The 15,546-nt window shown below is 30.4% G+C and overlaps 1 protein-coding gene across 1 annotated transcript in view; it reads left to right on the plus strand.

Moving 5' to 3' along the window:
• Window positions 1-2,070: 2,070 nt before the first annotated feature.
• The window catches only part of LOC129906642 (zinc finger protein jing), a 113,739-nt gene continuing 100,263 nt past the window's right edge, over window positions 2,071-15,546 (plus strand). Inside the window, exon 1 of the mRNA XM_055982472.1 lies at window positions 2,071-3,270. Within this exon, the coding sequence (XP_055838447.1) occupies window positions 2,297-3,270 (974 nt within the window). The 5' untranslated portion in view covers window positions 2,071-2,296. The remainder of the gene's footprint in view (window positions 3,271-15,546) is intronic.

Here is a 15,546-nt window from a genome sequence, read left to right on the forward strand (position 1 = left end):
TCTAGATTTTTCTTCATCTACAACACAAGAAGAAACAACATTTTAACCCAAACACTTTGAGCGATATATAAAACATACCTTTTTTGTTTTCCATATTGTTTATAATTTAATAAAATTGTTTATAATTAATAAACTAACATTATACAAACAACGACACGAGACACGACGCGACCAAACACTTCAACAAAAAATAACAAAATGACGCTTTGGCTCTTGTTGGCCTTGTCTTTCTTTTCCTTTTCTCATTTTTCACCACGCTTCTCCTTCGACTTTTGTGTTCATACACAAAAAGTTGCAAGTGTGTGAGTGCAACCCCTTTTTTCGCGTTCTGAGGGCGGAGTGTCTTTGTTGAACTCAGTTTTCTTGCTTGAAGGGCAAGGACAAATGTTCGAACTTCCCTATTGTGTTTCTGCTTTTATGTCTTCACCAGCCCAGCTCAGCTATAGCTGTACATTTTTTTTCTTTTTTTCTGTTTTCTTTTGACTATTTTCTTATACTGACAAACGTTGGAAGTTCCCCATCGGACACGAAAAAATTCCCAACAAGAAAAATAACAAGGATAGAATCAGAAAGGCGGGTGCGGCAATAAAAATCATGTTCACCATCAGGAAAACTTTTATATACATATATACCCCGTTTGTATGGCGATTTGAATCGGAATTGAATCAGGATTTAGGTCTATATATACCTGAATCGAATTGAATCCGGATTTGTCGATCCGATCCGACTCGGGGAGCTGAATCGAATCGAAAATATGCATATATACCGAATGAATTGAATACTCGAAATATAATTTATGATGGAAATTGTTTGTGATTGTCTTCTTATTTGCAAATTCACTGTATGTATGTCTAATGATATCTAGTTTTACTTGCACTTTGTTTTTGGTTAGATTTTTCTATTTTACTGCAAATATATTAAAAAGAAAAATTGTGTTTTCGATTCTATTTCAATTCGATTCCTCGATCTGGTACTTCCATATACCTGGATCGAAATTTCGATTCAGTTTCAATTCGATCTTTAAATCGGTCATACAAACGGGGTAATAATACAGTGACTATTGTTGGCTAGTTGAATATCACATACAAAAAAAATTAGAACTGAAAGATACTTTTATTTTCATGGTATTTTCATGTCTTTTTATACCATGTTTTATTTTTATATGCCATATTAATTTATAACAGTAACAGTGTCTTTATGTGAGTGAGTGCCAGTGGAGAGCGGTTGCTGTTGGGCTCCTTCTATTGTTTGTTCGGGGAAAAAAATGAAGCGAACTAAAATATTTAATGGATTTCTGATTTTCTGAACCAATTCTTCGTGATTTGTGAACCTTAATATAACTAGTAATTTGAATGTAATGTGAATGTTCTACAAAATAAATTTAATAATTCTACGCGATTATCTATCATTCCATTTTTGGTTAGCTTCATATTTAACTCGGCATGGTAAAAGCGAATTGAAATGAGGGCAAGAAACTGCAATTTTTGGGATTGTAGAAAGATTTGTTCCCATACATGAAAGATAAATTGAATGCATTCTTTCATTACTTTGCGATTGTTTCATATACACGTGCGCTGAAAAGAGATAACATTGTTTTACGTTTTTTATCGACAGTTATTGACTTTGGTCAATAAAAACAAAATTTGTGCCATTATTGAAAAGGTTATACATACATATTTCAAAATATTGGGTAGCTTGAGTATAGTGTGGACTGCTGAATAAAAGGAATTACAATGGTCTAAAGTATGTTCACATTTAAATATAACTCGAAAATATAAAATCAAATTAAACAAGGAACATTTTTAGGAATTGAGTACCTGTTAAAATAAAATCTAACCACTAAGTAACTTTGAAAAGTTGCAACAACGAAGACGATGATTGACAAGAAAATGCAATGGATGGTAGTGTTCTTCTTTTTGCTCGCACGCATTCAATTTTGCACTTTGTTCTCGGTACTACTCGCGCAATATGCCACCACCACAGACGCAACACAGCAGTTCTATGCATTTTCATTATTTGCTGAGGGTTCTCCAAAGCACCATTGCACGGTCGGTTTCGTCTGCTGATCTTTGTTTTGTTTTATGTTTTGTTCTAAAAAAAATCACGTTCTTGAATTTGTTTGTATAACAAATTTAAATTTAATTAAAATGTTAATAATTTTTGTGGTTAAAAAACAATATTTTCCATGGTGTTTTCATATCATTAAATTAATTTACATATTAAAAATGTTCATTCAAAATTAGACGGTGGGCGAAATTGAATACGGCGTTTTGGTCTAGATTATATTATTCCTAACATGGCAGATGAAGTTTTAAATGCTTCAGGAACGTCCGCGCTGTCTGCATTCGATAAGTTGAAACTAGGAAGCAGTAACAATAGTTATTCAATAAATAATCGCAATGCTGCCTCAAGTATTCGTGTTCAAATCGATAAAAATTCACATGTGAAACCAGCAGCTTCTATTTCTAACGCATTAGTGGATTTTGAAATAATCAACAGTCAAAGTGTGCATGAAAAATCGATAAATTCAAACACAGACCTTATGTTGTGTAGTGTTGAAAGGAATACTTTTAAACCAAATAACGTTAGTAGTCCTTACGAAAAGAGACACCCTTCTGATTACCCTCCATGTTCCACCCAACCAATTTCACTGCCCTTAAATGATAAAACAATGCAAATTGCTTGTGAAGTGACTACTAAAAGAGAAAAAAAGTCTTCAACACCATCATTATCACAATCACTCGCTGTATCACCCAACTCATCATCATCATCATCGTCGTCATCATCATTGGCATCAATTAAAATTACGCTTCCAAAAAAAAATGCTGAAATGTTTTCCCCACCTTCATTAAATCAAAAAACCGTGCAAAAGAAAATCAATCAATGCGATTCAATGAAAATGTTGAAAAGTTCAAAGTGTAACTCATCATCTATATCACCGTCATCATCTTTGTTAGCGACTGTTGTAACAGCAAACACATCATATGTTCAAACAAACTCAAAATGTTCTTCGTTAAATCATATTTGTGCTCCACCACCTAATGTGCCTCCTTATGATAGTAAAATTGCTCATAACAGTGGTAAAAAATCCAATTCAAAAGCTAAAAATCAAAATTTCGGTCTACCATTGTTGCCGGGAAGATTAATTTCAAATTCTTTGGATAATAAAAAGAAAATGGAATCAACAAAGGGCTTGGAAGAGACAACAGATGATAGAAATAAAATGAAACGCTGCTCCGATCGTTATGATTCATCGGAATCTTCTGACAGGTGAGTTGAAGAATACTAATTTAGTTTGTATAATAATTTTTTTAGAGACGACCTACAAGAATTTTCTTTCTCACACCAATAAAACAAAGTAGTAAAAGATATTCAGGAATAAAAATATGAAATAACAATAATCTCGAATTTTGTTTTGCTTTGTATTTCAAAGCAAAATATGATCAATTTTAAAAAATTAAAAAAAGTATATAGTTAGGTAGGTACATATCTTTTTTTGTTTTTGCTTTATTTGAATATATTTCTAGGCCCATGTTTTTAAACTTCGGCGATAACTTTTCGAATCGTTAAAAAAACGAATTATTTCTCACTTATCTATTCTGGAAAAAATATCGTGTTTGTAACTCCATGCGATACATATGTACATATCAATTTTTATTTTTCATTGGAATCTCCACTGGAAGTCGAGAAATTTATCTGCCATGTCATGGTGGTATTTGAAACTTAAATACTGAAAAACTTTTCGTAAGAAGTGTGGGGAAGGAATGTCTTCCATTTTTTAAGGTTCTTTAATTAAATCAAGGAAATGGTTTCTGAGAACTAACTTTTGAAATTCTGAATTGATTTCAAAAAGGCAAACGCAGGTTTTTATAGGACACTAGGTGGGACTAACGGATGCTTTTATAGCTCATCTATGATATTTGGTTAAGACAAATTCTAAGGATTTTTAACTAAATTGAGGAAATTGTCTCTAAGAAAATTTAAGGATTTAAGTTCTACATAAAATAATATTAAGTCTGTTCACTGACGCTGTGCTAGACTGTTCTAGGCAGAAAAGTACAGCTTTTTGCTGTTCATTGAGATTTTTTCTGTGCTGAACTGTTCTAGTTTCCTGTTCATTGACAAAACTAGAACAGTTTAGAACAGGATTTTCTGTTCTTGGTTTTGAGTCAGATCAGGTTAGAACAGACTAGTGTCAAAAGCAAAGCTGTCATTTTTTTCTTTTTGTTTTGATTTAATTGTGCGAATATTTCTCGGGTGCTCGTGGTTTTTCTAACTAAAAACAATTTTTAATTATATTTTCCGCAGTAAAAACTCAAAAAATAGATAAAACTAACGAGAACCGATAAGCAAAAAATTCATATAATTTACAATTTGTTTTTTATTTTGACAACTGACGTTTAAATGACTGTTCTAACTTGATCTGACGTTTCTCACGAAACTGTGCTGTCCTGTCCTGTTCTGATCTAGAAAAATCCTCGCTGAACAGACTTATTATGTGACAGTTTACGAACAGAATAAAGTAGGGAATAAGATTTTACATTTTACTAAAATATTTAATAGCCTGTTTTCACTACAGCCCAAATGAGATAATTTCGAAAATTGGGTCAGTTCAAATTTCAAATTGAATTTTTTTCCTATTTGACATTCGAAATGAGATAGTTTGGGAAATTACCTCATTTGGGGTCTAGTGAAAACAGGCTTTTAGTTTAGAAACTTATATTTTTAAGTAGAACATAAAATCTTGAAACATAAAACATAAAATCTGCTGTCAAATAAAAAAAAACACAGTCACTTACAAAATTATTGGGCCAAGTCTTTATCTTGATTTAAATGTGGAAAAATGAAGAAGGATATTAATGTGTTTAAAAAATGCATAGAAATTTGTTTATTTTTTAATCCTATAGTTATAAAAACAAAACCAATCAAAATAAATTGTTTTTTAAACAGAACAAACAATAAAACTTAGTCTACAAATTCATTAAATTATTGTTGTTTTTAATACGTAAATTTTTTTTATTTAAAATATCTCGATTTCGTTTTTATGTGCAACATCTATAAAGAGAAATTAAAAAACACACCTAGTTTTGCAATAATTTATTTTTTTTATTCATATTTGGCGCAATAATTATGTGGGTGACTGTAACTATGTCTGATAAATGTCAGAAAGCGAGCAAAAGTTCAGTCTGGTTGAACTTTTGCTCGCTTTCTTACGTTTCCTTACGTTTGTCAAAAAAGCGTACGTAGAAAAAGCGTCATTGTGTGAGGTTACACAGATCTCCTATAGTTGAACTTTTCGCAGTTGTCAAAATCGACGGCAAAGCGTCATTGTGTTTCTGCTTTTAAATCCTTAAGTTTGGTTTCAGGTGTCAACCCTACGTTTGTACACCCAACTTTTAAACGTAGGGTGGACAAACGACGATTTTTGGTATACGTAAAGAACTCGAGGTGGACAAACGATAGAAATTTGAATTTTTGAAAAAAAGTAATTTTTGGGGATTTTAGGAGACTTTGTTTTTTAAATATTTCCTAAACGTAGGAGACATCAGTTTGAATTTTTGAAAAGAATTGATTTTTGGGAATTTTATGGGAATTTCAATTTTTCAATGCAAATTCAGTTTTTATGAATTACTCCTAAACGGGGGGTAGGAAATATACGCGGGCGGAGACCTATCACGTTTTGTAGAGTTAGTCGCACTGATTAAGAAACTGTATTTAAAAAATCCTTAACACCCCCAAAATCTGGAGTTAGAGGCAAAAAACGGTTTTTTTGACCTTCACCCATTGAAAAAATCTAGCTTCGTCAAATTTTTACCCATTTTCGATAAATATACCTTTTCAACAACGTATAAAACATGTAATTCGATTAAACCACCTAGAATTTATAAGCTGTCAAAGTTCAAAAATTCCATTTTTTTCGTCATTTACCCAACTTCGACATCAAATTAAAGTATATATTTTCATAACAATATGCTGTTTTAAAAATATATTCTAAAATAATATTTATTTCCAAATCAAACGAAGTATTTTTTATGAAAATCAGTTTAAAATTGGCTTAGAAAAAAAAATTTTACAATTTCAACCCAGATACAGTAATTCGAACTTTTAGGTATAGAACAAAAATGTTTTGGCACGTAGTAGGATAACTTGGGCGCCAGGATTTGATAACAGGTTTTTGTAGAGGAGTTCAATACAAACATTTTTTTCTTTGGGAGGGGGGTCTGACTAAATTATCAAAATAAAAAAAATTATTAAAAAACAACGGCAACACTTACAGTAATTAATGATACCATTTCCGAAAGGCAAAATTGTACTTTTAATTTTAATTTTTAAATCAATATATTATAACTACGGTGACCATACAGTTTCTTAATCAGTGCGACTAGCTTTACAAAACGTGATAGGTGTCCGCCCGCGTATATTTTAAAACCTCATTTTTGTAACACCGTGTAATTTTGGTATGTATATAGAACTCGAGGTGGACAAACGTTTTATTCGTCTATCTCAAAATTTGAGCGTTTGAGACGATTTTTCATTTTTCAGACTTCTTATAAAAAAAAAAGAATTTGCTCTAAAATTTTTTTGAAGGCTAGACAGAAAATTTTGGGTGGACAAACGGTGGACAAACGGTGGACAAACGAATTAGGCCCATTTCACACATAATCGGCGACCGTCTAACCGGCCCGGGTAGCCTAGCCGGTTTTCTTCATACGTTTTCAATTTAATCGTGTAAAGGCGCCCATAAGAACGTGTATCTAGCAATCGGCTATCCGAACCGTTTACCCTGTTCCCGGCTAAGTGTGAAATGGGCCTTAGACAAATTTGGTTCAAAAAATTTGGAGGCCGCAGTTCTGGCTTCACGGAGCTCCCTAAAAACGTAAGTCTTTTTCAAAACACAACGCTTTGGAAAAAACCGAATTAGACGTCTAATTTTTTTTTTTTATTATATGACTCAAATTTCTTTTAAAAAATGTACCTTCATTTAAAAAAAAACCTTTCATAACTTGATTTTGGAATTCTTTAGAATTTTTTTTATACCCCTGTCAACCTTTTTTGTATCTGTAATATTTTATTTTTAACCCTCTGTAGGCGGGTGCGAATTTGGTTTATACTTTTTCATGTCGCTAGAACTTTTTTCGGTCTCTATATTTTATAGAGATCTATATTTTATAGAGATCTATATTTTATAGAGATCTATATTTTATAGAGATCTATATTTTATAGAGAATCATATATGAAATTAATGTGAAATTTTTCGAGGAATTCGAATATTTCACCCTCATAAAGAGACTTTTTTGTGATCCCTTTTTTAAGAAATCGTATTTTTTTAATTTTTGTTCTGCCAAATTCGCACCCGTGTGTGTAGGATAACACATAATTTATTTAATTAAAATGTGCTATTCTTAACGATTATTTTGTACTCCAAAACACCCTGTACACTCACTAATACAAAAATATTGTGCATTCGATGTTTTATATAATCTTACGTTAGAATATACCTATATGCTTTCATCGTATGATTAAATTGACCGTTGTCTTTCTTTTTTATATTTGCAAGAAATGTACTTTCCTTATCCGAAATGATGATATAGTTGTTAAGTTGTAATAAAGCGATCGTTAAAGAAAGACGTCTCTTGGTTTATTTTAATTATTCATTCTTTTCTGTAAAAGTTCTTACATGTGCAGACAGAGAGTTAGTTTTGAACTGAAAATTTACACAACACTGGTGTTCAGAACCTTTCAGAATACAAAAACTTAGATAATATGGAACAATTACCTAAAAAAAAGTCGGATTTCTTAAGAAAAAAAATTTTATCTCGGTTATTTATGAAATATTCCCAACAATGTTATACCATTTTGAAAAAAGAATTGAACACACCAACTTTTAAGGCAGCTTGCCGAAACATCGTAGTGCATTTTTTTTACACTACGGCTCATTGAATTAGAGTCATGTTAATTTTTTTAGTACTAACTTGGATAAAAAAGTAATATTTTCTTTAAAACTGATGCAGCTGAGTTAAAATTTTTGAATGCATTTGATAACAGGGTTATTCAAGGTTCCGTAACAAAAGAAAAAAATGAGAAAAATTAAGATTTGTAGTCACGGCACATGAAAAACCGTCACAGGGTGACCATTTTTTCGACTTTTTTTCAAATGCCCATAACTCCCAAAATATATGGCTGCGATTTTTTTTTATTATTTTTTTGATAACTGTCACCACCTACCCTATCTACCGTTTTCGTTTCGACGTTAACTTTTGGGACACCCTGTATATAACACTGGTCTGCCAGGAAATCCTCCTTTATACTTTTCTAAAGGATTTTTGTATGCTGATTCCGAATCCGAATTCAGAATTGGTCTAGCACGTCACGTTTTTTAGATATTCCTGTTAGAAAATCTCAAAAACACATTTTTTTGCTGTTTTCGAAGAAATATTTTGGCATAATGTAATATTTTTCAATTAAAATTGTTACGGTTTATAAAAGAACTTATTTTTTTCTTTCAAATTCAGTTTCAATGTTCTCAATATCTCTTTTCTTCTCCGAGATATCTTAATTTAAGTAAGTTTAGTAGGTTTGGCATATCTTATCATAAAAAAAATGATCTCTAAAAATTAATATATCTTTCTCCCTAGAACAAAAATATACTTTTCTAATGGACTTTAGTGTGCTGATTTTGAATCCGAACTCAAAAAATTTCGGTCAGCTCTGGTTTGTGAGATATAGTAGTTTTTATTGAGATTTTCTAAGAAAAAACTTGATTTTGTGATACCTTAATGCGAATATCTTAAAATACTCACGTGATAGAATTTTTTTGACCTCGGATTCTAACTCAGCACATAAAAAACTATAAGAAAAGTATACTTTTGTTTCTAGTAGAAACAAATCTGAAGCTTTACAAGGCAGTTTATCGAATGGTTTATTACAAATAAGATATTTCTAAATAGATAAATAGTATATAAAATTACAAAACACGTACAAATTTTGTTTAATGTATTTTATTATGGTTTTCTTTACATATTTGACTTTTTAAATATAATGAGCGTTGATATTTTACATTTTCCTTAATTAAGGTGTTTTTGTTCCTGTAGGATTTTCTAAAAAGTAAAGGATTTCGATATTTCTGCTAATTTTAATAAATCAGTATTTTAAAATATGAGAAAACATTAATGTAAAAGGACATATTTAGTGTCAATCGATAGGCCATATTACGAGGAATAAGTCCTCCAAATTTGAGCTCAATGCTACAAATAGTTTTAATTTTGCACGAGTTCAAATAAATCTAAAAGGTTGATTTTTTAGAAACTACCCACATTTTTCAAAAATCATTTTTACAAAAATGGTACCTGATAGAATTTTTCTGAAACCAGATTTAGATTCAGGAAAGTCTAATCTTTCATAATATCAAAAAAATATTTGAAGGAGAAAAAAAAAGTTAAATTTTGCAGACCAGTGTAATTATTCAATGCTTTTGCCTTAGTAATGTTGCGAGAACTAGGGAGTTCCTTAAAAAATTGGAATCTCTCAAAAAAAATAGTTTGATCACGCTTCTTGTGGCAATAATAGTGTTTAATAGTGTTTGCAATAAAAAAGTTTTTGTCACAGATAATAAAGTTATAGTTATAAAGATTGCAACTATAGTATCTGTGATTTGGTTTTAGTGACCTTTATATTTTAAATAAATGTAACGTAGGTATTAAGTAGGCTTTAGACCAAATGGAAGATCTTTTTTCTTGGCTTTGCGACGTTTATAGCGTGATTATGCTCGTCATCAGTCATTTATTAACAAAAATAATTTCTTAATTTAAATTTAAAATTATTTTTTGCAACAAAATCACTTCTATTTAAAAGTTGCCTTTAAAGCCAGCTTAGCTTTAGTTATTGCTGAGATTTTCACAGTCCGATCGTCAGGTTACAGCATCGTTGTTGTTGATTATATGCAACATTTCAAGCCACATTCTTTTTGGATAGTGTTGTTCGGTTTGCTGGTCTTTAACTATCTTAGACACAATGGAGAGTAGGAGCTGTTTTTTTTTTACTCCCGTCGCTTACATCAGATTTATGTCCAGGCGATGGTTTCAATTTTTGTTTACATGTACCTTCCTATATTAACTCTCTTAATTAGTTAATCTCAAAAACAGTATCAGTATCCAATTTATTCATCTCATCGATTTTGCTGTTAATGTTAGTGAACATTTTAACAAAGGTAATAGAATACATAGATGTTGCATCCCATAGAAAATATCGGAACCCCAAATTTTAAGCGTAGCACTTGATATGCGGTCCCAATCATGTTGTCGTTTTAAAATGTTGCGAGAACAACATTTAGAAAACTGGAATTTCTTAACAAAATTACATTGACCTGTCTGTTTTTTCTTGTTATGAAATGCACGCTCCTTTCGGCAAAAGTGATGCGCGTCCAAGAAAAAATCTCTGAGGGCTCAATATCATTTCGAAAATCAGCAAACAAAATTGGTGGGACAAGTTTCTCACTTGAATCCAATTTTTTTCAAATCCAACACTTCAACTGCAACTTCACACAACTGCAACTTTTCTTAAATTATTCAATTGTGAAAAAAATTATTTCAAATTAAAATATTTCGTGAAGAGCGCTCAAAATAATAACATATTCAAATTTTCAAAAAAAAATGTTCATGTTTTTATAACTTTTATATCTCCACACCACCAAATCAAACGTCAAAACAATGGAACAAAAAATAAACAAAGAGATAAATAACTGAGAGATGAATTCTAAGAATAAGAAGTACAGTAATAGGGATTTTTCTTTTTAGTTCAGAAGAAAGCGCTGAACAGAGATTTGAGAACAATCTGTCACCAAATGACATTTTGTCAATTCATAGTTGTCAAACCCAACAAAGGAAACAAAATTATGTTTTAATAATTAAAAATAACATAGTTTGAGGTAATTTATTATTAAAACTTACCAACTGCACCGGAGCTGGTAAGTTTACCATTTAACTCTAATGGTTATTTAAAATATCAAAAAACGCACAATTTGCGGTACTGTAACTCTGAAAGTATTACTCCTTGAGAAAGAAAGATATTTATGTTTCCAATCTAAAAAGTATATGCAAGTTTTCTGTCCGACCAGTCGTTCTCGAGATATTGAGACTAACGCGTTTTTCAAAATGGCAGACGCCCCACAAGACCAAACAATACGCAAACTGAGATTTGTACTCTTCAATACTGCATTCAAACTTAGCTGACGTCACAATTTTTTTCGGATTTTTCTCCATTGACTGAAATATACGGTTTACCGCCGAATCCGAAAGGCTAAGCAGAGATGTACTTTTTCAAGACAATGATACTCTTGGAAGCTTTGTCAATTCTTCGCAAAAAAAAACTTTTAAGTTATTGTAAGTACAATAAAGAACATTTCATAAATGAACTTAGAATGAACCCTTTTTTTCCGATTTCGACCATGACATTCCTTACAACGTAAATGTGCTAAGCGACAATTTGGCTAACGAATTAAAAAATTTAGTCGACAGTATGGTTGTAACACGAGTTGTACCATATAACCACGGAGAATGGTTTAATAACACATTAAGAAGTGCAAAAACACGTAAAGTAAACTTCTATAAAACAGTGACTCTTTCCAATTCACTCAGTGACTGGCAGACTTATCATCAATATAGAAATTATTATAAAAAGCAAATTGAAATTGCAAAGTCTAATTTTATATCTAATAAAATAAATAGAAGACGAAAAGAAGAAAATTGCAATTAAATGTAGTGATCACCGTCGCATAAATATGCTTCCATTATATGAAAAAATTATAGAAAAAATTGTATCCATGTAACTCCAAGAACACCTCGACAATAATAACATCTTAGTGTATACCAATCTGGCTTTCGTTCAAACCATTCATGTGAAACTTGTGTAAATTTTGTAGTAAGTGACTGGAAAAGAGAAATTGACTCAAAAAATTGTGTTATAGCTGTTTTCTTAGACCTTAAACGCGCTTTTGAAACAGTCAATCATTTTATATTATTAAATAAGCTAAAGAAATATGGTGTAAAAAAATACGGAACTCAAGTGGTTCAAATCCTTTATATGCAATCGATCTCAGAAAACAACAGTCAACGATAAAATGTCAAACCCTGCAATAGTGAATATAGGAGTTACACAAGGAACAATCCTAGGTGTCCTTCTCTTTCTGCTCTATATAAATGACATGGAAAAAGTGATAAAATATTCTAAACTAGTACTATTTGCTGATGACGGGTTGCTTTATGGGATCGGGTCAAAATTCTGGCTTCAAAATTCTGCCTTTTTAGCGAAAATTCTGCTTTTTTTCTACTCTGTTTTTCAAAATTCTGCTTTTTAACATTCTGCTTTTCAAAATTCTGCCAGTATTATATTTGAACAAAAAAATTCTGCCAATTCTGTTTTTTTTTTTTTTATAGCATATGCACTGGCTAAAGAAAAATAGACCTCATTAATGTAATTCAACATTGGTACTTTCCTAATTTTTTTTATTTAAGTGTCGCAAATATTTTTTGAATTCCATACACTGACTTTCTTTCAAATGAAATATGTAAACTAATTGGAACCGATGTTGTTTGATACAAAATATTCCTTTTCTTATTCAAATTTTTGAACATTCATCTTTATTTGATAAATAAATAAATTTTTAATTATTTTCGGAAATGTTTTGGGTAATTCCATGAAAAAGTGGACACGAATTTTGAACAAATTATGCAGTCTTTTTTACTTTTTTTATTAGCAAATTACTATTTGCAAACGGCAACTCTTTGTGCAAGTTGCAAGAAAAGATTCTTTGCTGTATTCCCTTTTGGATAGACATAAAATTCAGGGAGTTTAATAATCTTAAAGCATTTTTATAGCATAAGCTTGCCAACAACAAAAGAATTTCACATGAAAATGACGGAAAAGAAGCAAACTGAAAATATGATGAGTCTAATAGTGACGATGACAATATCCCCTCGTGAGTGCTAAAATAAGTTACCATTTAAGCAAGCTTCGTTACACACTATTCGGTTAAAAAAAAACTTGAGTGAAAATGCATCTTTTCTTTACTTTTGGAACCACAAATCGCAGGTAACATGAGTTACCAAAATAATGTAACGTGAGTTACCTAAATATTTTAAAATTTTTCCTCTAAATATTGAAAAAATGTTTGGTTTTGTCACTCATATTAAAAGCTTGTAATTTTGTATGTATGGAATCTTCATTGAAAACAAATTGAGATTCTTAATTTCACATAAAAACTTCATACTGTCGGACTCTTAAAATTCGTGTCCGATTTTTGTAACGTGAGTTACCATCAAACTTTTATTTTTCCCAAGCAAATGTTAAAAATAAAGACAATTTTTTTAGTTAATTATGAAAGTAATAGTTATGCTCCATTCATGGATAGTAATTTCGTATCAATTTACATTTAAATTGAAAAAAAAAAAAATTATTTATGTGTTGGAAATTTTAGTGAATGTAACGTGAGTTACCATGGAATTGCCCTTTTATATTAAACCTTTTCTTAAAATTTTCAAATTTATTCATTCATAAAACAAAAATTACCTAATACGCATTTAAAAAAATGACAAATTTTCAAAAAGATGATTTTACAGACTTCTGCAATAAATTAAAAAAGCGCGCGCTTTTTAACATTTTCCAAACCTTTTTTTAATTTTTTGCAGAATTTTGAAAAGATTCTGATGAAAAGCAGAATTTTGAAAAACAGAATTTTGAAAAGCAGAATTTTGAAAGCAGAATTTTGATAAAAGAATTTTGACCCCGGCAGAATTTTGACCCCAACCCTTGCTTTATATATCAGGAAATAATTTAAATCTAATAAAAGACAATATTGAAAAAGACTTAAGTGCAATATATACATGGCTAAATATGAATAAACTTGTTCTCAACACAAAAAACAAAATTTATGATACTAAATAATCCATCACCTGAACTGCAATTTAACATACAAATCAATAATACTATAATAGAACAAACAATCTCAATTAAATATCTTGGCATTGTGTTAGATAACAAATTATAATTTAATGAACACATAGACCACATATGTAAGAAAGTCGTCGCCCTAGTATTGAAGTGCCGTATACGCCATTTTTACATTTTTGGGAAATCGCATTTAAATGTTCGGAAGATAATTGCGAAAGAACTAACCGCTGGTATTTTTTGATATTTTAGTATGATATATAATTAAAATGTGTCTTTTATATACATGTTATTGGACATCTTCAATTCGTTTAGTTGTCAAAATATTTAAAAAAAAAAACGGATAGCAGATTTGGAAAGAGCAACTTCGAAAACATACGACTGCATACCTAGTTCAAAAAATGCAATTTGGCGTATACGGCACTCCAATATTAGGGCGACGAAGTGTCAAAAAAGTTAGGAGTCCTTAGAAGGACGCGTAAAATCATTTCTAAAAATAGTGCAATAAAAGTGTTTAATGTAACTGTCAAGCCCCATTTTGAATATTTTGCAAGTCTTCTCTATTTGTGTAACATAACCCAAAAAACTAGACTACAAAAATTGCAAAACAAAGCCATGCGAACAATACTAAAATGTGATCGGTATAGCTCAATAACTTCAATGCTTGAATCATTAAATTGGCTAAATATCAACCAAAGACTTTATATGATGGCAATGGTGTTTGTATTCAAAATAAAACACAATCTTTGACCAGAATACCTACAATCTAGTGTACCTACAAGAAGAGTAATACCATATAACCTAAGAAATGTAGAAGAGTTCAATATTATCCGGACCAGAACTAGTAGAGCACAAGCCAGCATACTTTACATGGGATTACAGGCCTTTAACTATCTTCCAACCAACATTAGAAATATCAACAATTTGAATCAATTTAAAAATCAAATATTTATATATGCCAAAATTTATAGGTAAATTATTTTGAATGTAACATAAATATAAAATGTAAATTATCATTTAATATAAATGGCCACTGAGCCAAATAAAGTTCAAAATCAAAAAAAAAAAAAAATAAATAAAAAAAAAATCAAAAAAAAAAAAAAAAAAAAAAAAAACCAAAAAAAAAAAAAAAAAAAAAAAAACCAAAAAAAAACCAAAAAAAAACCAAAAAAAATAAAAAAAAAAAATCAAAAAAAAAATAATACAAAAAAAAATAAAAAAATAGTTACTCCAGTCAAAGCGTCATTTGACCTTGCGCACAGAGGCACTGTCAGTTTTTATTTCATGGATCGATAGGGGTATATTAAAAAGGCTTAAACCCAATTCTCACCACCTGATCATTCTTTTTAGCGGAGTTATTCACAAAAATGCATTTTTTGGGATGTTTTACTTCTAATCTAATATCTTTGCTCCAGATTGTCGTAGACCAAAAAATAAACATACATTCTCTTCCTTATAATATTTTCTATCGTTGTATGTAATTTCATTGTATTTGAGTGAGTAAATACAAAATGGCATTCATTTAAAGTCAAATTCTTGTTAAAAAACACATTTTTGTCATTATTTCGAAAAAAGCTTATATCATGATTGACACTTTTCTAACCT

Source organism: Episyrphus balteatus, chromosome 1 (assembly GCF_945859705.1).
Source record: "Episyrphus balteatus chromosome 1, idEpiBalt1.1, whole genome shotgun sequence".
Classification (NCBI taxonomy): domain Eukaryota; kingdom Metazoa; phylum Arthropoda; class Insecta; order Diptera; family Syrphidae; genus Episyrphus; species Episyrphus balteatus.